A 25,281-nucleotide genomic window follows, 5' to 3' on the forward strand; every position below is an offset into this window, starting at 1 on the left:
GTGAGATAAGTCTGAAGTTCTGAATGGCACTTGAAAAGTATGGCCCATTCATACAATCTTTTTAGCATGGCAGTACTGTACACAGATTACTAAATTTGCTCAAATGTCACAAGACCAGTAATCCATATGGTTTTGTGCTGAGAAGACTATATGAATGGGCACCCCCACACACAAATTACTCATTTTTTTATTTAGCAAAATAGTAAGTGATATATACATCTAAGTGGTTTGCAATGCTGTCTAAAATACACATTTAAAATACCAATAAAAAGCAAATATTTTAAAGAGCTAAAAAAATACATACAAAATAAAATTAGTAATTTAAAAACACTCACGGCTGCTAAAATCACCCGCCTGGATAGCCTTGCTGGGACTAAACAGTTGTTAGTAGATGCCAAAAACAAAATCAACTTCTCAGCAATAATCCATAACCCACATCCTGCAACATTAAGATTACTAAGCGTAACTTTGTGAGAATTGTCAATTGTGGTGGAATTTGGTAGTTTCCACATTTGACCTCCTTGATCTTCAAGCATATTAGTCCTTGTCAACACACATTGAGTGTCACTTACCACTTTCTCACTGGAATGCAGAACACGCAGCTTCCCAAAGCGCACATGGAAAGGTGAACAGAGGAAGGAGCCATCTGGTTGCCTCACCACAATGACATCAATGCAGCCTGTCAGGGTGGCTGGGTTCAGGCCCTTATACAGCTCTTTCACAGTGCCAAACACCGTTTCAGCGAGCTGCCCCACATAGTTCATTGTCCGAGACTACAAACAGAAAGAAGGAAGATTCAGATTTTTAAAAGTTTTCGAATAATCATGTAATACAGGGTCCCCAACCCATGGATGTTATCTAGGAATGCTTCCATTGGTATCACTGGGCAGGTCCCACAGACACTGAGCTTCCATTTTAAGAAAAAGAAGTAATGGCTTCTCCACACTTACCCTTCCTCTGTTCTTTCCAGGCACGGTCCACACCTCAAAGGTCTGTGTCTCTGCACCCTTTCCTTGGGAGCTCTCCCTGTGAAATCCTGCTCTTTAAAGCTCAATCAGAGCAAACGGCAATTTGTGGAAAACCTGAATTGATGTTTGCTCTGAGCAATAAAGAGAGGGTTTCTGCAGGGAAAGCTCTGGGGCAAAAACAAAAACAATGCCCGCAGACACAGAGCTTTTCAGTGCAGACCTCTGCCAGGAAAGAGCAAGGCAGAAGGTAAGTGTGGATAAGCCCTTTGTCTCTAGCCTCCTAGAAAGAAAGCTATGGGGCAAAATGTGCACATACCTTCTAACTAATTTATGTGACATGAGAGTGACAGTGATGTATATTTTTCCTGGTACTAAGGAATGCTCCCTGTTATTAACACCATCAGAGAGAGAGAGAAAGAGAGAGGATGAGGATAACCTGTATTCTGTAATCTCCCACAATCAGGGCATAACTGACTTCCTATGGCAAGGATGAAGTTGTCAGGGATAGTTGCCTCTCTAATTTTGTGTTATGCTATGCTCTCCATAATAGCCAATTTTGGGTTATGCTTTGCCCCCATGGCAGCCATTTTAGGACTGGCACCCCCAGCACTCTTCCAAAATTCAAAATGTACACACAGATCCAAAAAGGTCAGCAACTTTTAGTATATGGCACCTTTAATCCAAAGGAGGTGTTATGCCATTTCTGGACTACTTTGTTTTCTATATGTTACTGTCTGTTCTGAGAAGGATCTGGAAGTTCAGCCACGTCCCAGCTCTAATTTTATAAAGTTTGCAGTGTGGGCAGTTACCACTTGGCAAACAGTCATCTATATTCAGCCATTGTGATATGACTCCTGAAGCCTAAGGACATCACCAATGAAAGCAAACATATTAGGCTTTCCTGCTTCCTAAACTCATTCTACGGAATGCATGGTGGATGATTTTACACATTGGAAGTTACTGATTCCAGGGTTCTGTGTCACCCAAGATAACTAGGTAAGAAGGATATCATCAGTGACATATGAATAATGGCTTCCTGAAAACAAGAGGTTGCAAATGCCACAGAGCCAACAGATACATGACTATCATAGAGAAACCAAAATAATTTCCCCAAAGCCATCTTCCCGGACAGGCTAGTTTTCCATTTTAAGAGCCATTGGGTGTGTAGAGAGGTTTAAATCCAGTTGGGCCACACCTGCTGGGTAGAATGACTAGCTGAACAATATAACACAACACGATGGCCAATAACAATGGCACTAAACACTATTTATAGACTAATACAAATGATCAGAATGACTAGGCAGGAGAACATCTAAGCACCCGCTCTTACTCAATTCTCCCATGCAAGTATCTCCCACATACATTTTGGTGTTAAGAGGCAAACTCAAGTTTCGGAATCTTGTGCTTCCCTTGTAATGTCTAGATCTGCTTTCAGGATACAGGACCAGCAAGTGGGTTAGAAATAATACATGTGTCCCTAACTAATATTCCTAGGTGTCTCTGAAGCATTGCAATGGAGGGAGACAGAATTAGAACCACTTGTATGGCCCTTTGCTCCCTAAGGAGAATCAGCATGCCTGCTACTCAACAAAGTGAAGATTCATTGGCTAGGGGTAGTGGACTGATATACCTTTGCTAGCTTCTATTTTCTGCCTAGATCTAATGCCCTATCTCTAAGCATGAAATTTTTAACAAAGACCACAGAAATGAACATTCAGCAACTGTTTCGCCAGCCAATTAATTATATGGGTTTTAGCTGATAAATCAGTTTTATCGATGAAATTTACATATAGGTAAAACATTGGTTCTGAAGCAGCACAACTTGATTTTAGAGGATGCACACAAATGTCATAGCAGGTATCGCAAGAAAAGGCACGTCCACCTATGCAAGAGAAAGGGGAAATGCCCTTTGGCCTTCTAATTTTTTTAATGTTTGTGAAATTTTAATCAAGGGCACCTTTCTAGTCAATTAAATTATATATATATATATTAATCCATTCAATTCAACCAATCTGACAGCCTTGCTCATTAGCTTAGTTTCCATCCTTGACATCCAAGAAATTAAGATCAGAACATACAGAATACTTGAAGAAACTTGCACCTCGGCAGAGCAAGCAATTCCAGTGTTGATCAACGTTACAACTTTGTTTTTTATATGAGTCACCCGGTGTGCACTCGCGTTATTCATGGGAAAGGCTTTGAACCTTGTAATTAAGTCACGAGGAGTTATTAAGAAGACTTCAGATGTCTATAGTATCCATACACTGATGCCCCTTGGCTGTGCCAGTACATTACATACCTATGCAAATTAAGTAATCATGATGCACTCTTCTTACACTGAAGATGTCATTACAAGCTTAGTTACAGATAGGTAGCCGTGTTGGTCTGCCATAGTCAAAACAAAAAAATTCCTTCCAGTAGCACCTTAAAGACCAACTAAGTCAGTTCTTGGTATGAGCTTTCGTGTGCATGCACACTTCTTCAGATACATACAGATGTATCTGAAGAAGTGTGCATGCACACAAAAGCTCATACCAAGAACTGACTTAGTTGGTCTTTAAGGTGCTACTGGAAGGAATTTTTTTATTACAAGCTTATTTTACATAAAACACATAATGGACAGCAATGGCAGAAGTCTTAGTCGTTATTACAGTCTATAACAAAATGGACAAAGAACTGCTTTGACCTTGACTGTGGAAGAGCTAAGGGGCAGGAAAATATGTGGCATCCTCTATGGGGCTCCCTGTAGAATCAGGAGTAAGTCAGCCCACTCTTACTCCAGACACCCATTACACAGGAAACATAATGCTCTCTCTGATATGAGCAGCCATCTACAACAATTTAATTTCGTCTAAAAATTAATGGGGGAACTAGTAAAAGGAGATGGTAGCATAAAAGTCACTGGTACATAGGAAGTTGCCCACAAATGGAACCAGAGAGTTACCACTGCCAATTCATGCGGAAACATTAAGGTAAACCACCACTCCCAATTAATAGGTAATAAGATGTACAATTAAAATAATAATCCAGTGCTAAAATAAGGCATCATGTAGGAACAGAATCATCTTGACAACTGATTTAATAACGCAACATCCAAACGCAGTTCAAAAATACTTCAGTTATCCTTCAGTATGTGAAATTGCTTACTTTCTTTTTGGTTTGAAGTGGCTGCATGGAATTATTTTATAGGAACTGGCACAGTCAAATTAAGCATAGTGCTATTTGTACATCAAAGATGCAATACTCATCTTCATTCAAATCCCTGGGTCTCAGGTCACCCACTTGCGCACACAACTGTTTCCTCACGATGAGATATACTACAACAAAGCAGCCATTAAAGGCGTGATAACAGAGAGCAAGTTCACGACCACTTGCCAAAAGGCTAAATAGTTACCTACCAGGGATGCTGGAGCAGCGCATTTCCTGCATTGTGGAAAACTAGATGACCTTTGAGGTTTCCTTCAACTCTGCAATTCTATGACAAATTCTCAAGGATGTCATCTGGCAGCAGTTTCTTCCCCCAACAGTTACTAATGGACACCAAGGTCCTGACATTTCCATTTCTTATTAAAGAGCCTCATTGAAAGCAAACTCTAAATAATGTCTCTGTGTGTTTCTGCCCCTTTCGTGAGTTCATCTTTTTCAAATGGCTCTCACTTGACAATCTATAAATGGTCACTGGGGAGGAAGTAACCTCACAGGGACTTGATTTATTTGGTACTCAATGTCATTTAGCAGTGCTCATTTAGACTTTTCAACCCTGCAACATTTCATAAAAGAAAATAAGAACAAGCGTGTATTTTGTAACATCCTGTGTGCTGTGCTCATTTGTTCAGCCACAGTCGGCAATGTACTGATGTAAAGAAAAAGAGGGTATTTGTTACCCACATTGTACCATAATATTTAAAAATGAACACTGCTCCATTACACTACATAGAGCCTGGGTCTGATGTCCAAAGTTTTTCCAAATGGTCAAGGAGAAAGGAGAAATTGGGATTGTGCCTGTCATGGGCATGGCCAGGATTTCTGTTTGGGGGGGCAGAACCTCAGTTTGCTATGTATTTTTATTGATTGGGGGGCAGCAGCCCCCCCTGCCCCACCTTGGCTATGCCCATGGTGCCCAATTGCTCCATCCCTGACCTCCATTTTTGTGTAGGAGCTTACATGAGTGCTAACACAATGTGCTGGGCACATGACTTGTGTCCTGAAAAAATACAGAGTGTTCTAGTGTTACCCTAAATGCATGTCTCAAGAAGTAAGATACGCAAGAGTCCAACCAAGCTTGGTGGGGCTTACTTGGGAGGGTCAAGAGAACCCCAGGACAGAATTTGGGGGGAGAAGAGGCGGTCATTCTATCAGCCAAATGCTTGCACTTGGAGATCTTTCTCCTTAATGCTACAATGAATTAAGTATATGCAGCGCTTCAGAAAGCAATAGCCACAGCAAGCAGAATACAAAAAGACACCCTCCAGTAGTGAAACTTTTGTATCCTTAAAAAACACCATTTACCTACAACAGTGATCCTCTATTGGGAAAAGAATGCTCCACTGCGACTATTATACAATTACTGTATGTGAACACACACAAAATCCATGAACCCATGGAAATGCCCACAGCCATGTGCAGAGCATCTCAAACACACACACACACACACACACACACACAGAGAGAGAGAGAGAGAGAGAGAGAGAGAGAGAGAGAGAGAGAGAGCAAAGAAAGCTGCTTCTTACCCAGCAAATTTGGGGCAGTTTCACATTGCCTCCCTCCCTAGAAAGAAACCCACCTCTGCTGAGCAATTTGAGAGAGCCGATCTTGCTCCCAAGCATCTCATAAGGCCCTCTGGAATCTACACTGAGCCAAACTGAGCCAGCATGAGGACCAGGCTTTTCTTTCTAAGCAGACAGCAGAAGAGCTGCAGGTGTTTACCTTTCCTATCCTGCAAATATCAAGGATAAAGTGATTCCTAGAGAGGCAGGGGGAAGGGGCCCTGGCTGACTCTGGAAACTTCATTGCCTCTGTCAGCTCCATGCTGTTCAGAGCTGAGAGAAGGTCATGAGACAGTCCCCTTGCCACAGTAACCTGCTGAGCTGAGCATTCTTTGGTGCAATTTAATTGGCAGCTATGCAGGCAAGCTCACAGCCCATAGCACAGAAACTGTTAGAGCTCCCCTCTCTGTCCTCAACAGTTATGTTCACCTAAAGTCTTGAGGGCAGCTTTGGAAAGCATTCATAAATAGTGTACATGTGCACAACTGTGTAAAATCATACTTTGTTGACACAACATTGTTGTGGACAGGGTCCTGGGTTATAAGCAACTTCAGGACAAGCAAAAGTCAGCAGCAGGGGCTCTTTTCTCAGATCTCCATGCTGGACAAAGCCATCAGAGGCCTGGAGTTTGCACGCATAAAGAAAGCAACATGCATTTGTGGCAGAACGGTATATTTGTGAACTTCCAGCAGAGTACTCTAGAACAACCATCTTCAACCTTTTCAGATCCAGGGCCCACTTTTAACCCAAACATGTATTTGAGGAACCATTTCTTAATCTTTTATCATATAATTGCATGGTGGTCGTGCTCCTGTTGTGACCCAGTTTAAGAGACACAGGTACAGTGGCCGGCTGAGAAGCTGGCAAGCCTAGCTACAGGTTCAAGTTCAGCCATAGGTAGATCCCAGGCCTAAGGTTGTGGGAAGACTGTCAAATGACATGATCCAACACCAAGAGCTAAAAGGTAGAGGGTATACTCTTAAACCAGGGGCTGGTTGCCAATCTATTGCTCTCCAGATGTTGTTAGACTGAAATTCCCATCATTCCTGGCCATTGGCTGGAGATGATGGGAGTTGGAGTACAACATCATCTAGAAGACACCCCAATGAACTACCCCACTCTTTAAAAATGGTAGTGGTTCATTAGAGCAGAACACAGGAGCAGAGAGACTGTAGGCCTTCTGTTGCTGCAGATAGAAAGTGGTAGGAGTCAGAATAACAGGTCCCAAGGCCCACTGCAATTTCTCAATAAAGCCACCTCAACCTTCTGCATTTCTGACTTTTTACACGGGCAGCTGATGATGTTGTCATGAGCTCATCAGTGACTATAGTTCTGTATCAACCTTTAGATAAAACAGGAAAGGAATGATTCCAGTGAGCCAGAGCTATGAAGTCAGTGAATCACATTAATAAATAATCTGCCTTCAGAGTCATGGAGTCTCGTGGAAGTCGAACTTTAGAACTCTATCCAGGCTCGAGAACTTAAGCTATATAACAGGCTCAAAAGGAGGCCAAAATTTTAATAGGACCTGGCTATGAAATCTTACTAAGAGAAAGTTACATCTGTATGAGGGCATTCAAGACACATTGTAAGGCCTATCAGAAAACTGTAAAAACTTATCTGAAGGCTTGTAAAGCCTATTGGAAGAAGAAGAAGGGGGAGAAGCGTTTGGACTTGATATCCCGCCTTTCACTCCCTTAAGGCAGTGTTTCCCAACCTTGGGCCTCCAGCTGTTTTTGGACTACAACTCCCATCATCCCTAGCTAGCAAGACCAGTGGTCAGGGATGATGGGAATTGTAGTTCAAAAACAGCTGGAGGCCCAAGGTTGGGAAACACTGCCTTCAGGAGTCTCAAAGCAGCTAACAATCTCCTTTCCCTTCCTCCCCCACAACAAACACTCTGAGGTGAGTGAGGCTGAGAGACTTCAGAGAAGTGTGACCAGCCCAAGGTCACCCAGCAGCTGTATGTGGAGGAGCGGAGATGCGAACCTGGTTCCCCAGATTACGAGACTACCGCTCTTAACCACTACACCACGCTGGCTCCCAAACAACCACCAGAAAGAAAGGCTGACATGAAACTACAAAGTTTTTTTTAAAAAAGGTACAAGCAAGAATACACACCATTTGGCTACTTCTTCATTATTTTAAGGTAAGAGAGCAAGAAACAAACTCCCAAGCCTCCCACAGTGGATGTTGCAACAAAAAGGCCCTGGACCAATTACCCTGCAATTTGGTGTGTTTAAACCACTTTGAAGGGGCTCCTGTGCCCATAAATTTCATCTACTTTGGCCAAAAGGAAAAAAGGATATAACCTTTTTTAGATTTCCTGTTATACTGAATTGGGAAACACAGTGGTTTTATTTTATAAAGAGTTACACAGGAGCTGAATTGCAGATCAAAGAGATAGCACACAGAGTGACTCAAACAGGCTGCAAATGCACAGATAAACACACCTAGTATTTATCTCGGACTTGAGCACACTGAAACTTTACATTCATTGGAGCACACACTTTTCAGAGGTAATACCCAGGGCTCCAAATTTTAAAATTACCTGGTAGAAGAGGCCAATAATTCAAATTCCTGAAAGCTGTTTGCAACAACACTCTTAAGGGAACTTCAGAGCCACAAAGGTCATTGCTGCTTTCTAGTACAGCTCTACCAAAGAAAGCTTTCCCCGCTATTGCACCTCCATGTAGTAAAGGGAGAGACAGACACGCCAGCTGGGTTTCTGTCTGTCATTAGTAATTAAAGGCACAAGTGCCCTGCCGAAAACAAAGCAGGAACTCTAAAGCCAGCCCCTGCTAACAAGAAATTCAGCCGAGGCTTGTTCTCCTTCCTGAACTGCTAAGTAGGCCAGGATGGCAAAGAAAGCATCCTGTACCCTTATCAGTGTCAATGCTGTGAAAGCCACCATTATTTTCTTTATCCACACACTAAGTACCTGCAGGACAGCCACACAATAAACAAAGCATTCTTCTCCCCAGCTAGAGTACACTGAGAACAACCACATTTTGTCATGATCATGCACCAGTATTTCTAAACTGCTCAGCCCTTTCTGCAGTCGAGTGTTTCACTCCTAGGCTACTGCTGTCCTTTGCATTTGCCACCCATCTTTCCTTCACCTGGTGACTGGCACACCTTAGAAAGAAGCTCTACTCCGATCTCCCTATCTCCACTTGCAACTTATTAAATTGGGTTTCCGTACATGCTCGTTGTATTTGACTCAGTTCTCCAACATTGCTCATAGGACATCTGTAGCAACTTCACACACCACCCAACAGCTGAGTGGTAACAACACAGCAGGTAGAAACATGCAATTTTTATCTGCTGTCTTTCAACAACTCCCACGGAAATGAGGCTGGCCTGTCTCACTCATGATCTATCAAGCCAGATGCAGGCCACACGGAGCTTAACAGCCTTTCTGATTTTGCTGCCTGGCCATAGCACAAGAACAGGCTAGCTGTCAGGTAGTCGGCAAGCAACAATGCATAGCTTGTGAGCTGCTTGGTGAAGGGCAATAGGTCACTCATTGAGCTTCTGCTTTGCTTGCAGAAAGGGGCCAACTTCAACCCCTAGCAACTTAACTTAGAGCTGGGAGAGATCCCATCTGAATCTCTGGAGGGCTGCTGCCAGTGTAGGCCATATTGAATTAGACCAGGGATAGCCAATGTGATGCCTGCCATACATTGGTCTCAGCAGTATGGCCAATGGCCAGGATTAATGGGAGGTCCACCACACCTGGATGACATTATATTGGCTACACCTGAGCTAGATGGACCAGTGGTCAGACTTCCTATGTTCCTATATTTGGATTCATAGGTCACAAGATGTGAACAGACCTTCATTAAGGGATGCCATACAGTTGTATTAGAAATTGCCCCATAAACTGCTTGTTAATCCCATATAAAACAGTCATAAAATACTGCTATAGATGGTTACATGCTGAAATAAGGATACAACATTGTGATTTATATTCTAATAGTAAAGTGAATTGTTCCCTTTAATATTGTTTGAAAACAATTATGAGAAAAGGACTGCGGTTGAGACCCTGGGAGGCATTAAACTAATACAATGACTAGTGCAAGAGGATTTCCCCATCTTCTCCTGCCCATTACCAAATCTGCTCCAGAGGCTTGGAGGAATCACCAGACCAGATTTAGGGGGGTACATGGGAAAGAAGATGGAAAATGCTTTTTACGACATTTTACTACATTTACTACATTCAGCTTAGTACTATGTTGAATACAGCCCCATACATTTAAAGTACATGACTTCCCCCAGACAATCCTGGGAACTGTAGTTTGTTCACTGTGCTGGGAATTGTAGCACCGAACAGGTAAAGCCAAAGTTGTCAACCTGACATAGCAGAAGTGCTTTTTCTGAGCGGAGGAGGCGCCTAGGCACAGCTGAAGCTGACATTAATATTGCACGAAGGGAACATAAGAGGATGCAGCCAGAAAGGCAGCTTCAGGTCAGGACTGGAGCTAAAGGCAAGCCAACAAGGTTTAGATGCCATACAGAAATTAAGTTCTTCCCACAGACCAGAGCAGCAGACAGAGGAGCACCAGGGAAAGGATTAACAGAATTCTTCAGGAGGACAGTACATAAAGACAACTTTATTTTTATATATGTATTTCACCCTTTCTCCAAGGAGCACGGGGCAGGCTTAAATGGTCCTTCTGTTCTCCATCCATTTTATTTTCACAACCACCTTGTGAGGCTGGTTAAACTAAGACAGTAAGCTGAAATTCTTTTGGCCATACAGTTCTTTAGCCCTACTGAAATTATCCCCCGCCAAAAGAACCTCAGCATGCTGTCCAATTTGCAAGCTTCACTCCATTTATGCTATACACATAAAGAAAAAGAAAACAGCAAGCAACGTTTCCTCATTGTCCAATATACAAGACAGTTCAGCGAGATACTTCCTGCACACCAAAATCCCCCACCCCAGGCTGTGTGCCACAATCTTCAAGCTGCAATCCTATACTCACTTACCTGGAAGTAAGATCCACTGAACTCAACAGGTCTTATTTCTGAGTAGGCATTATAGGATTCCACTGTCTGACTGTTTCCAAACAGAGCACTACTTGCTTACATTCTCTGCCATAACAGCTCCCCAAATGTACACACACAACAACAATAGTTTTCCTCAGTATACTTGCCAGCCAGCTTGCATTACCTGAATAGGACCTTCAACCTGACTTCAGTGGTTCTTGGACTTTGAAATGAGGTTGCTACCTACAGACACATCTTTTCTGTGCTCCACCTACTTACCTGGTGCTTCCTGTTTTCCTCACACCTGAATGAGGGGAGGAGTCTGTATAACAAGCATTACCAGGTTACTGCGGGCTGAGCCTATGGGGACATCAGAAATCTCTCCTGGGCTTCCTTGTATTAAGCCGCAGATGAGTGTTTGAGCTGCAGGTATTTGACAGTTCAGCCTGTCTCTCTCACCGGCTTATCAGACCTGACAGATTGCCACTAATTAGCAACAAGGAGCCCCCTGCTGTTTGGTTGATCATTCATTTTGCAGGCAATGGATTTTGCTATGTGATTTCCAAGAGCTGGATTTTCAAGCGGCTTAAGATTTTGCAGAACGACAGAAGTTGGACTCACTTGACTGTGAATGTTTTCGTGGAAGGACTAATTCCGTGTGAGTGTTGCAAGCAAGGTTTAAAAGCTCGGGATTGTGTTCAACTGGGCAACAGTGTGTGTCTCCTGTTGTGTTGCAAGGAAAGAGTGTGGACCTATGCTCTTGTAAAACGAAAGTGCTGAGAATGAGGGTTGCGTTTTGAGCACATGATACATGTAAAGCACATATCTACCTCCTCCCCAAATCCTGGGAACTGTAGTTTATTAAGGGTGCTGGGAATTGTAGCTGTGTGATGGGGAAAGTATAGTTCCCAGGATTCCTTTTGGGGGGAATGTTTCTTTAAATGTCTTTTGTGCAGGCAGTCTGAAACAGAGAAATTAAGGAGGTGAAGCTTTTAAACCCATTTAGGACCATCTCAGAAAAAGCTCTGCTAAGGGAATTTCCAATAAGCATTAAGATAGTTCCATCTGTCTGTCAGTAAAACAGATTGCCTTGGAAGGCAATCTATTCTCCTTTTTTAAAAGATGTTTTTAAACAGAAGCTGGACAGCCACCTATCAGAGATGCTGTAGTTTCAAGATTCCTGCAATGAGCAGAGGTTTGGACTATCAGATGGTTTTCAAGAGCCTCTCTAGACCGGTACTTTATTACAGGTGTATTCTGCAACATGTTCCTTGCCCAGTAATAGTGAATTAATTATGTTTTTGTTTTTTCTGCGATGCTTCCTCACATTGTTGATGTCTGGAGGGACTATAGTGCAGCAAAAGCAGGACAAAAATAAACAACATATGCACTGATTGGAAATGAAACAATGTGATCAGCCCAAAAATCTTGTTAGCACAAACAACATTGGAAGTGGGGTCGCATGTGATCACACCAAGAGCATCATGAATGTGCAATAAAAACGAGGTCAGGAGGGTCCTCAAGATTCCTTTCCATTGTGTTATTCTATCGCTTTCCTTCTAGTTTTACCTATCTAGACCCATTAGGAGTAGATTAAAATCCACAGGCTTTTGGCTTTGAATAAACATTCACAAACTTTTTATTGATGATAATCAGCTAAATAGTTTGAGGATATATACAACTGTGTAACATGCAGAAAACAGCATTTTTAGAGAAATCAAAGACTGGAACTGAGGGAAGTCGGGTGGGGGTGGGTTCTGTGGGGGGAGGGGGGAGGGAGGAAAATGGGGGGATAAGGATGATATGTTTCTGGATAAAATGTTTTGTTTTAATTTTGAATAAAAAAAGTTATTTAAAAAAATCCATAGGCTTCAATTGGGATAGTTGTCCTGTTCCTGTTATTCTGTAATATATTAATTTTGTACTGCATGTGATGTCATAAAGCCACACTTTCTTCTTTTCCTACATTTAAATAGCTGTTCTATAACAGGAGTTCTCCAGGTGGCTCACAAAGCATTCATGAATTAGCCCAACGCTTTGTCAAGTCCCGCTTGAGCGAAAAAGTAATGCACAGCCATCTACCAACAATGAACTCATCCTCCGAGTGTAGGATCCTTATGCTGTCCAAATGCACCTTCTGTGCACAGGGAGAAGATATCAGCACGGCAGTCTTGAGCAATTTTCACAGTTTGCAGACTTACAAAACAAAATCTGTGTATGAGAAATCATAGAAGGGAGGGGAGAAGGAATTTCAAAAGAGCCCAATGAGGACTAAACACACTGACTGGCTCAAAGAGGCATGGGAAAGAAATGGAATGGTGCATTCTGGGAAAGAGGATGGCTGCCGGCTGCTTAGAACCTTTAACGTGAGCCTTCCACACTGCAACATTTAGTTGCAATGCCACCACTGAGGAAAAAGCAAGTATTTCATTTCACCACAAGATGGCAATAGTCTATCTCTACCAAGCTATATCGTGGCCTCAACTTTACTGGTTCTTCCCCTCAATTATGTGCATGCCTTCATTTTTGAAAGAAATCTGACACACACAGAGGAATGCTAAGTATAGGAAGCTGGCAGAGATGCCTGCTTGCACCACTGTCTGGCTTAGATTTCTAGCTTTCATTTTAAAAAGAGAGAGAGAAAGAAAGAGACCTTGTAGAAATGAACACACGAGGCAAAATGTGTAGACACTATTGTGCCCAGTGGTTTTATGAAAAAGGACCACATGCCTGCCTTTTAGTGTTTTTGCCCATGAGTGAAGTCTTACTTATAAATGGTTGCTATTTAGGGCAGTGGTAATAACCATAAAGATTTTTAAAGTGTACATACTCATTGCCCAAAGCAGGGACTTACTGGTTCAGTTTGAATTCCTTTATTTGGTCTTCCCTGGTGGAGAAGGGAACAGAGACATTTAGACATTTACAGCTCAGCCCTGTACATCAGGGATAGGTAATTATACTTTTCTGTCAAGGGCACATTTCTTCAAGGTAGAGATCAGGGAGAAATTTGGTTTCATTTACATTTAAAGTTATGCTTCCCAAGACGATAAATGAACAAACATGTATTTTGCAATATTTATGTACTGCTTAATCAACGAAACCCTCTTTGTGATTTAGATTAAAAAAAACAACCCCACAAAACATTCATAAAAATACCAATAATATCAAACATAAAAAACACATTGACCCAAAATAGAATCCAACTATAAATCAGCAGTTTTAAAAACAAATGCACAATAAAATTATATGTTATAAGCGACTTGGCTGGCTAGGCTTGCCTATGCAAAAGGGTTTTCAGCAGGCTCCAAAAGCAGTACAATGAAGGAACATGACAATATGCAAGGAGACAGGGTGGGTTGTGGCACTGATGCCTACCTGAAAGGGGGCTCAGCTGAGTCCCACCAGCTGAAAATGATGCTGATAGGTTTTGGTGATGCAAGGTTTGGATTTCCTACTGCTGGTTTTTGTTATTGAAAAAACGAATTAGCACCCCTACACTGCTGCTTTGCAGATTAGTAAAATGGTGCTCTGGGAAGCCTTCTGAAGTCTTTCTTCCTGTGTTTTTCCATATCCCGCCCCCCATGGAAACTTCCTCTCTATTAGTTGGGGGGGCAATATATATGCCATACCTGCTTCTCCCCTCCTTCCCCTACAGAACCAATAATAGCTCTGCCTCTTTTCTGGGGGGACACAGGGGTACGCATACCCCTAAACATTTTGTGAATCTAAGTTTGGCTTCATTTAGGGGCAGAATTTCAATATGAGTAGGAAAATGAGAGTACCCCTAAACATTTATTTAGGTTGCAGGGGGAGCAATGGCTCTAGGGGAGGAGTGCAATTAAATTGTGGAAAGGGCAAGAGATGAAACAGCTGAACATTCAATCCCCAGCCCTTTAAAAAAACATTTTTAAAAAAAATTGAAATGTTTTCAGTATGACAAACTGGTAAGAAGTTTTCAGTATGAAAAGCCTGAGAGATTCTATTCGGGCATCATCTGTGTCATGTCCTGTTTGGCTGAAACTGAGGGAAGTTTTGTTAGGAGGAGGGGCCAGTGTCACATAGTGGTTAAGAGCGGTGGACTCTGGTGAACTGCATTCATGTCTCCGCTCGTCCAGATGCAGCTGCTGTGTGACCCTGGGCTAGTCACACTTCTCTGAAGTCTCTCAGGCCCACTTACCTCACAGAGTGTTTGTTGTGGGAGAGGAAGGGAAAGGAGAATGTTAGCTGCTTTGAGACTCCTTTGGGTAGTGATAAAGCGGGATATCAAATCCAAACTACTACTCCTCCTCATCCTCGTCCTCGTCCTCGTCCTCGTCCTCTTCCTCCTCCTCCTCCTCTTCTTCTTCTTCAGAAATCAGAAGCAAGTAGCAGCTGAAATTTCCAGTCTAATCTACATGCCTACGCACACCTAGGAGTTCTCTTTAAATGAACCAGTTCTAAGACAATGATACTTTCAGTTCCTCTCTGTATTATAGCGTCTTTCAAATAGATCCTCCTCCCAGTCTAAAGTCAGACAGATTGATCATCATCATCATCATCATCATCATCATATTTTTTTTTATTATTTATATCCCGCCCACCTGGGTGGCTCCCAACAGAATATTAAAAACATGATAATACACCAAACATTAAAAACTTCCCTAAACAGGACTGCCTTCAGATGTCTTCTAAAAGTCAGATAATTGTTTATTTCCTTGACATCTGATGGGAGGGCGTTCCACAGGGTGGGCGCCACTACCAAGAAGGCCCTCTGCCTGGTTCTCTGTAACCTCACTTTTAGCAGCAGAGGAGTCTAGGCACTGGTTTGGGTGACAGGGTGGAATGGAGGGAAAGGAGAGGAAGGGTGTTGCTGCACTGGAAATGGTTTCCTATGGAGCGTCTCCACCCCCATCGTTCTGCCCAGACACTGAGGTCCAGCGCCGAGGGCCTTCTGGCAGTTCCCTCACTGCGAGAAGCCAAATTACAGGGAACCAGGCAGAGGGCCTTCTCATTAGTGGCACCCGCCCTGTGGAATGCCCTCCCACCAGATGTCAAAGAGAAGAACAACTACGAGACTTTTAGAAGACATCTGAAGGCAGCCCTCTTTAGGGCAGCTTTAAATGTTTAACAGACCACTGTATTTTAATACTTTGTTGGAAGCCGCCCAAAGTGGCTGGGGAACCCCAGCCAGATGGGCGGAGTATAAATAATAAATTTTATTATTATTATTATTATTATTATTATTATTATTATTATTATTATTTCCTTCCCAGCTCTCTAACTCCATCCCCAGCCACCCCTAAGAGGCTGAAGTTATTCCCAGCTCCTTATTTTCACAAAAATTCAAAACTGATCTGTTTGAGTGTAGCTTCCAGTAAGGAACTAAAGCTTCTATGTCCCCATCAGTGGCGTGTGGTCAGTCAACGAGGGGGATTAGGCTTGTCCTCTAAAGATTCCCCTGGAGCCTCCTTCCCAAAGTCTGGCTTAGGGAGGGGGGTGCAATGCTCCGATGGGTCCAAGAAGCCTCCGACCACCTTCACAAAGCCCGCCCGGCTTTGGGAAAGAGGCAGGAGGGCTCCAGCATCCTGTCATAGCCCTGGCACCTCCTTCACAAAGCCCAGGAAGCTTCTGCCCAGCTTAGGAAGGAAGGCGCGTTGCTCAAGCACACAACATTGGGAGGTTGTGACATCACACATGTGACATCGGCCCCTCCCTATTGCCCTTGCAAGCTGGTGTCTCTGGCACTAACTGTTCCCCAGTGAAAAACTGGTCCCTTCACTCCCAAATAAATTTATGGCAAACCACGTGACCCGGAAGTGTCTGCGGACAGCGCTGGCTCCCGGCCTCTAAAGTGAGATGAGCACACAACCCTAGAGTCTGTCAAGACTGGCCCGTACGGGCAGGGGTACCTTTACGTGGCACATAATGCACGTTATGATCCTAAAGTGACTTGGTCTACAAAGGGCACACACTAAAAATGTTGCATATCTTTCATTCCCCCTCCTCCAGCTTTCCTGGGGATTGCACAAATAGCCCACATGCAGGATTTTCCCATTCAATACAAGCTTGTGTGCACACTTTCATACCTTCCAAGTGTCCTGGAAAAAACAGGATTTCCCATTTTTCACATGAGATCTTGATGGCCCTTTCAGGGTGAGAGCGAGCTGGAGGTAATGTGACTCGCCCAAGAGTGCATCCCAGAAGACGTGCGTCCTGGTTTTGCATCAGAAAAAGTTGGACGGTATGCACTTCATGCTCAATTCTTTACGAAGCGGAACTTCCCATTCCAAAATAGGAAAACAGCATACAGTACAACCTGTAGGGGGAAATGAAGCAGGAAGATCTGGATAAATCATTGTTTGCCAGTTATTCAATTTTCCTGTTTTGAATATTTTAAAAATCTTATTGTGCTTTTTAAAAAGCAACAACAACAGCACACACACACACACACACACACACACAGAGCTGCAGGGCTTGCCAGAAATTGTCACCACCACTGCCAATACTGTTGTTGTTGGGATGTAGGGTGTATGGAAAGGGGAGAAACAAAAATGAATGCTTGATCTAACCCCAGGAAAAAACTGAGACAACCCACCCACTGTCTCGAGTGCCATGGCTTATAGTTGCATTTTTCAAAACCTATCCAATTATCCCTGGATCAAGTAAACACATTTACAGAGGGAAACGAGAGAGATAGAAACTTTATAATGGGGGGTGTCAGGTGGACAATTGAAAATAGGGACACAATCAGCTTCAAATACAGGTGTGGGCAAATCCTACACAAACGTGTCTGAGTTGCAGCTGTTCTGTAATTACAACAGGATGAGACTAAACAGTCTATGAAACAGTCTTCAATTTGAAAAAAGGAGACAGTTGCGTTCTGTGTTACTAACACTCTCTATTTTCCAGACACTAGCTCAGCAGGAAAATCCACTTCAGAATACAAGAATTAAAGTGGAGAAGTGTCTGCCTAATGTAATGGCTAGGGATGGCTAATATATTCCCCCCAGATATGACTGGATTCCAAATCCCAACAGCTCCAGCCAGAATGGTTCAGGGATGATGAAAGCTGTAGTTCAATGACATCTAGACCACAGGTCTGCCAGCTGTTCTTTAGGAACTGGTGTGTGTGAGAGAGAGAAAGATGGGGTGGGGGATAGAGGTATCATAAGCAAAACTACTGAATCTAATTGGCTAGGGTGACCCACATGCTTTAGAGTCAATAACAGTGTGGGCCAATGAGGACAAAGAAGATGAAGAAAGAAAACTGTAGAGAGAACAATGAGGTGTAATCAATGTGATGTCCAGATGTTATGGACCTCCCATCATCCCGGACAACTGGCCATGCTACTAGGGCTGATGGGAGTTGCAGTCCAACAACATATAGAGGGCACCAGGTTGGTTATCCCTGATCTAATTCAGTATTGTCTATGCTGACTGGCAGCAGCCCTCCATGGTTTCAGGCAGGGGTCTCTTCCAGCCCTACCTAAAGGTGCCACATGCTGAACCTGGAACCTTCTGCACACACGCAGATGTTCTCCCACTGAGGCCAGTGCCCTTCAAATGGACACAAAACCATCTGGCTCAGCTCTAACTCCAGATTAATTTCCAGCACACACTTGGCAACCTATCTGGTTATACTAATGGCATTGCTAGCATAAGCTAAACTTGGGCACTTCAGTTCCTCGGTATTGTAAGAGTATTAGTAATAGGGGAAACCAAGGCGACACCTCTCAGGAACCTGTTGTCATTGCTGTTGCTGTATCCATTCCAAAGTGGCCCACAGTACAACAGAAAAATATCTAATAACATGGCACTGCATGTCAAATGCTGGTTCCTTAGACAGATACATAGAATATAAATAAGAAGACGGCAAAATATATAGAAAGAAAGTGTGAGTGTAGCGACTGTGGGTTTATCCACACTTCCTCTTCTCCTGCTGCTTCCCCCCCCCTGGGGGGGACACAAACACTTTAGTGCTCAATCTAAGCCATGGGTAGGCAAACTAAGGCCCGGGGCCAGATTCAGCCCAATCGTCTTCTAAATCCGGCCCATGGACGGTCCAGAAATCAGCGAGTTTTTACATGAGAAGAATGTGTCCTTTTATTTAAACTGCACCTCTGGATTATTTGTGGGGCATAGGAATTCATTCATCCCCCCCAAAAAAAGTACAATCCAGCCCCCCACAAGGTCTGAGGGACAGTGGACCGGCCCCCTGCTGAAAAAGTTTGCTGACCCCGTTCTAAGCAAACGACAATTTGAGTTTACTGCAGACTGATGTTTGCTCCAATTCAGAGCTAAAGAGTGAGTTTTCCCAGGAAAAGGTGTGGGGCAAGGGCACAACCGCTTGGACCTGTGCCTAGATAGTGCAGGGCAAGCAGAAAACGTCTCAGACCCATGCTTCCTAGGCATGGGGCAAGTGGGAGCATGGATGAGCCCACCATGCTTCTTTAGCAGTCAGTACAGGAATCCTGCTTTGGCAGACAAATAACAAGCAAAAATATACAGTACTTGGGGAGGTGGGGAGTGAGACATTGTTCTGGGTTTGAGCAAGTTATTGCTGCTGCTGCGGCTTCCACATTGCATTGCTGTGGTCTAGAGTGAAAAGGAGACACAGCAGCCCTCCCTTAGCAACTGGCTCTGTGACACCCTCTCCTTCTTTCTGCTTTACCACACTGCTTCAGGTCAGAGGGAATCCCCACTGAGAGGAGGAGGGACATTTAAAGGGATTTCCCAGCCTGCCCACTCTTCTCTCAGGAATAGCGATAAAGAGCCATTTAAAGACACAGAGAGAGACAGAGGGAGGAAGCCTGGCAAAGTGAGCTGTTTCCTCTCTCTGCCTCCTCTCAGATGGTTCTCTGAAAAGGGGGGCTCTGGTTTTCCTCAGAAGATCAACAAAGAGGCTTTTCAAAAGCAAACAGTAACACAGGGATAGAAAAAAATAAAAATAAAGAATGACTGAAACTCGGTGTCAGTTTCCCTGAAGAATGTAAATTCCCATGCAGTGAAACAAAACCTTAGCCAAGCCTGGGTGGATTCACTTTCAGGGCTGACTGATTTCAAAATGCAGTGATCATGGATTGTGTGCTTTGGAAAACATCAGGCATTTGTCCACAGTTTTGTTGGGGGTCTCCGAGAACAGGGCAAAGATAAAAAATGTGCACTCAGGAGATGGCCAACTCAGTTTGCTTGGATGTATCAAATGTCATTTCTAGCGCTGGATAGAAAAATCAATTAAAACTCATTTAATTGGTGAAAAAGATAGCAATTAAATAATAATAATTATTATTTGTAATATATTTATAAAAACTGTGAATGGGAAGCAAACATGTCCATACTCTACAAAGTATGTTTTTGCTTCAGAAATACTGCTTTTACCAATATGTAAATATAATTTTTAGCTTAGTCTATTAATTGACATATGAATAACAATTTAAAATGTCTTTAATAAGTTTAAAAGCCTAGACATTTCACATATCATAAAATCTATCAAACCTAATTACTCTCTTACATGCATTTCCACAGAAATGTCTTCAAAACCAACAGAGACACTTGTGGCACCCTAAAGACTATAAAATCTATTATGACATACATTTCTGCAAACTATAATCAGAAGGCATGAAAAGCTTATCCTGAGTTACAGGTGCACACATGGTTGTGGCATGGTGGAATTATAAACAATGCTGTCAGAGGGAAATTAAATGCAGAAGGTGCAGACTAAATATAAAGTCACTCAGGGCACATGAGTGATCTCAACCAGTGGGTCATGGGATTTAATGGATGAGTCCTGTGGTTTCTGGTTTCAAGGCTTAGAATCAAATCAGCCTTCACCAATCTAGTGTCTTCCAGTTGTTTCCAGACTACAACTCCCATGCTGGTTGGGGTTGATCAGAGTTGTAGTCCAAAACATCTGGAGGGCACTAGGTGGTGGAGGCTTATTTAAATCAACACTTTTGTTTATATGGTCCTCCCATTCCGTGGGGACTGATATTGTCTGAGAAGGTTTGGTTGATGGTTCTGCCACTGTTTGAGCCATGAGCCTTCTCTTTCTTTCTTTCTTTTTAAAAATGTTTTTAATATAAATTTTATTAACATATAGAACACATACATATACATTTACACAATACACATACACAACACACTACCTTATTTTCATAACATAAAACATACCTACATTACTCTATATAATACCTACCTATACTGTACATATCAACATACCTACACACCTACCCCACACAGACACCCAACAAGTGACTTGACTTCCAGCCGTTCTTGTTACACTACTTTATTTTTCCAACTAGCTTAAACACATTTCATTATTTCTTTAATCTCTTCTTCTATCTTGACTTTACTCTCCTTTCACTCTAATCATTTTTTGGATTCACACAATATGTGTCAGAAATTCTACTTTCTCCACAAAAATTTTGATGTATTCCTTAAAGATAGCCCACTCCTTATTCACTTTTTGTACCATATCTCCTCTTATCCTCCCTGTTAGTTCAGCAATATGGAAGTATTCCATCATTTTAGATAACCGAGCTATGAGCCTTCTCAGTGTTGGCTCTCTATCTTTGGAACTCCCGTAAAATGCTCACATCCCCAAGTTCAATGTCAACGTTTCAAATGACAGTGAAGACTATTCTGTAATCCCTGCGGCGGGGTGCGCTCCCGCTGCTCGGTCCCAGCGCCTGCCAACCTAGCAGTTCGAAAGCACCTCCGGGTGCAAGTAGATAAATAGGGACCGCTTACCAGCGGGAAGGTAAACGGCGTTTCCGTGTGCGGCTCTGGCTCTGGCTCTGGCTCTGGCCAGAGCAGCGATGTCACGCTGGCCACGTGACCCGGAAGTGTCTCCGGACAGCGCTGGCCCCTGGCCTCTTAAGTGAGATGGGCGCACAACCCCAGAGTCTGTCAAGACTGGCCCGTACGGGCAGGGGTACCTTTACCTTTACCTTTTACCAATAATAAAGTTCTGGGATTGTGGCCAACCGGCAAATTCAATCTGCTACAATTCTCCCTCAAAGAACATAGAATTGTAGAGTTGGAAGGGACCATGGGGATCATCTGGTCCAACCCCCTGCAATGCAGGAATCTTTCACCCAACGTGAGACTTGAACCCACAACCCTGGGATTGACAGTCTCATGCTTTACCAACTGAGCTATCCCTCAGCTCAGTAGCTACTTGGCGCCATATTATTCAGCCAAAAAGCTGAATTCCTGTAGACTTGGGGTTGTATCCAATGTTAGTTTACTCAGAGTAGACCCAGTAAAATGAATGGACTTCATTAATTTCAATAAGTCTACTATGAGCCTAACTTAACTGGATACAACTCTTCCCTGAGAGATGGCTTACCCATCTGCTGACCCTGAGTGTTGTGTTCTCATCTCCCACTGCAGTTATGTTAAAAGGAGTCACCCTCCAGTTGCTGCTGCCATCTAGGCCAGAGGCTGCTTCTTTCCTGCTGGTGACAAAATTATTGTAATTTTTGAAAAACAAAAAAAGATTGTTGTTGCTTTATTACATACTTTTGTCATTATGACATTGTTTTGAGTGGTTTCATATGCAGTTTTTTTGTAGTCATGCTTTTGTTGTTTGAGTGCATATTAAAAGTGGCATAAAGTGAGTAGTGATTATGACCTGTTTGGTTTTATGATTCTGTTGCATCATCTGCTTATTGCCCTTTGGTGTTGAAGCGTGTATTGGCATTTATTGTAATTTTTTTATGACTTTCCTTCCATAGGGTTCTTTGGAAGCTCTGCTGAGAAGTGGAGCAACAGAGGTCAAACATCCACACCATACATTTAATGCACATTGAAAGCACATGACTTCCCCCAAAGAACCCTGGGAACTGTAGTTTGTTAATGGGGCTTGGGAGTAGTAGCTCCGTGAGTGGCAAACCACAGTACCCATGATACTTTGGGGAAAGTCATGTGCTTTAAGTATATGGTGTAGAAGTTAAGTCTCAGTATTTATGTTATTAATTTTAAGTATGGTAGCACTGAATTGATATTTGACCCAACTCAAAAAGCTGAATACACACCATGGATTTAAAGTGCATCACTTCCCCCAAAGAATCATGGGAGTTGTAGTTTGTTAAGGGTGCGAGGAATTGTAGCTCTGTAAGGTTCCCAGGATTCTTTGGGGGAAATTATGTGTGGTGTGCACACAGCCTAGGAATCTTAAAAGATATATATAAATATATACAAGATACCCTTTATATACTGAAAGCCCCTGGCATCCCCAGCTAAAGGGATCAGGTTATGGGACAAATCTTTGAGAGATGCTGTCAGTCAAAGTAGACAATATCAGGTAAGCTGACCTTGTATAAGGTCCTTTGTTCCTCCAGCCTCCATGCAGGTACAGCCCCACCTGTTAGGTGTGGTGGCACATGCTACTGTTTGCACCATCATCTAAAGCAGATCTTCAGGGTGAGGCAGTTAAATATTGTTGTCCCATTGAAATCAATAGGTGCCATTCCGGTGACTCAGTGCAGGGTGAAGACTGTAGTCAGGTGTGCACAAATACATCATTATCTAAACAGGCTGTACTGGGAAGCAACCCTGAAATGGAAATAGCAGGAGTGCAGGAAGTATATTGGCACCTATTTTTATTTATAAAGTCACACCTGTATGTATGAAACAAGTTTATGTTCTTTTTGGCCTGAACTCTGTAGGAGAGACAGCTTGAAGCCTGATAAATTGTACCTTTAAATTAAAAATGGTGAATACATTGTAACAAAAGTAACTGGTTGTAAACTGATGTGTTACTTTCTGAACCTACTATTTTCCCCCCCCGACAAGTGTTCTCAAGATAATCCGTGTCTGTTTTGGTTAGTGTCTATGTTTTGTTTCATAGACATCGTATTTATTTCAATAATTATAATACTATGTTGCAGTCCTATTCTCACTTGACTGGAACTAAGCACCATTACGCACAGTGGGGCTTACTTCTGAGTAAACATGCATGGTTTTTGCCCTGCATTCATAGTTAATCCCTTCTTCTTGAACCTTGCCCCAATGAGAAAAGTTTGCATTTTCGAAGCCATTCTCTGGAATATGAATAAACTACAAAACTGTCCCTGTATTGTCACATTGCTTGGTCTCATTACACAAAAAACTGTCCCTGAAGGATGAATTGCCTAAACTGCTGTCCTGTTGAAGTTAATAGAACTTACATCTGAATAGACATGCATAGCATTGCACTGCTTAGGAAGCCACAAGCTCCTGTTCTTTGAAGGTTTTTTTTTTAAAAAAATCATTTGACAAGTACTGTATCTGGCAAACATATGCCTTGAGACAGTATACAGCACAAAACAAAACAAAACAAAACAAAAAACAGAGACCAACTATTTTGTGAACATTTCTGACAAATTATAATAGTTTCAGAAAATGACACAGTTGCTTACAACCAGCTACACTAATTACAAACAATCTAGCCATCTTTTTTAAAACAACAACACTACTACTTTTTGCTAGACTTCTCTAAATATCAGCTGTATCCAATTCTGGCTCTCTACAGAACTGTATGCACTCCATGTTCCTACTGAGACCAGAGTCTGCCTCCCAGTGCCCTATTTTCAAGGGGTCTTTCCGCTGGTTTGTGGCTTATCAAAAGTGGTGATGGAAGGGGACACAACTTGGCAAACCATGGCCCAGATGAGATAAGCAGGCAATCATACTTCCCCTTGCTTCTACCAGTTTATAGTGCAATCCTAACTTACTCCCAGGTTAAATTTAATGTCAATTGAGTAGTTATATTTAAAAAGCCTTGTTGGAGGGTGGGTTACATTGTCACACTGCAAGTCAACTAGGGGACAAGTAGTTGAGACCTGTGTGCTATGCTAATCCCTGCACTCATCCACATGGCAGCACACTCCAAAACTGTCCTTTCACAAATCCCCCTTTTCTTGCTCCCATGTGTCAGGTTTTAAGACCATGTGCTGTTTTTTACCCTATAAAGGTAAAAAGGGTTGTTGTCCTGTGCAGTTCTGCTGTCTGAGGCAGCCACCTCAGGCTGCCTAATGGCAGAGCCGGCTCTGGGTCTATGGGCCTGGTTTGGAGGTTCCAACAGGTGTAAAACCCTGTATGGCTTTAAAAGGGTTTAGACCAATTTATGGTGACAGTGGCCAGACGAGTAAGTTCTACCTCCACTGTTGAGAGAAAGTATGCCTCTGAGAATAAAAGTTGTTGGGAATCACAACTGGGGAGAATTCTGCTGTGCTCTGGTCCTGCTGGCCCACAGCTTGGCCACTGTGAGGACTGGAGGAGCCCTAGTCTTGATCCAACAGGGCTCTTCAGATGTGCAGCATTGTGCCCCTTTTGCCACAGCTTGCAGGCAGGATCAGATCTACTATGAAACCTACAAAGCTTAAGCTTCAGGACCTCTAATCCCATAGGGGCCCCATAAGCAACTCTAGTCCACATTGTTTAAAAACATTGGGTTTAGTGGACCCAATTTGAGTCGCATGGCTCAAATTGATTTGTTGTTGTATGTATGTATTTCGACCAGCCCAAGGTTTGAGGGTCAGCAGCACAGAGGTTGTAAAGGCGTGATCTGTCATGGAACAGCCCCATTG

The 25,281-nt window shown here is 42.9% G+C and overlaps 1 protein-coding gene across 3 annotated transcripts in view; it reads right to left on the reverse strand.

The window, feature by feature from the left end:
* The window catches only part of LPIN3 (lipin 3), a 51,879-nt gene extending 40,915 nt beyond the window's left edge, over positions 1-10,964 (reverse strand). For 2 of the 3 annotated variants that reach the window (XM_079979084.1, XM_079979082.1), the window contains exons 1-2: positions 10,914-10,964; positions 573-773 (exon numbers count right to left, since the gene is read on the reverse strand). In XM_079979084.1, coding sequence (XP_079835210.1) covers positions 573-764 — 192 coding nt within the window. In that variant the 5' untranslated portion in view covers positions 765-773; positions 10,914-10,964. Of the gene's footprint in view, positions 1-572; positions 774-10,729; positions 10,889-10,913 lie in introns of those variants that run through there. The other variant, XM_079979083.1, reaches the window with a different exon arrangement.
* Between the last annotated feature and the right edge of the window lie 14,317 nt (positions 10,965-25,281).

The sequence above is a fragment of the Podarcis cretensis genome (genome assembly GCF_951804945.1).
Source record: "Podarcis cretensis genome assembly, chromosome: 6".
Classification (NCBI taxonomy): Eukaryota; Metazoa; Chordata; class Lepidosauria; order Squamata; family Lacertidae; genus Podarcis; species Podarcis cretensis.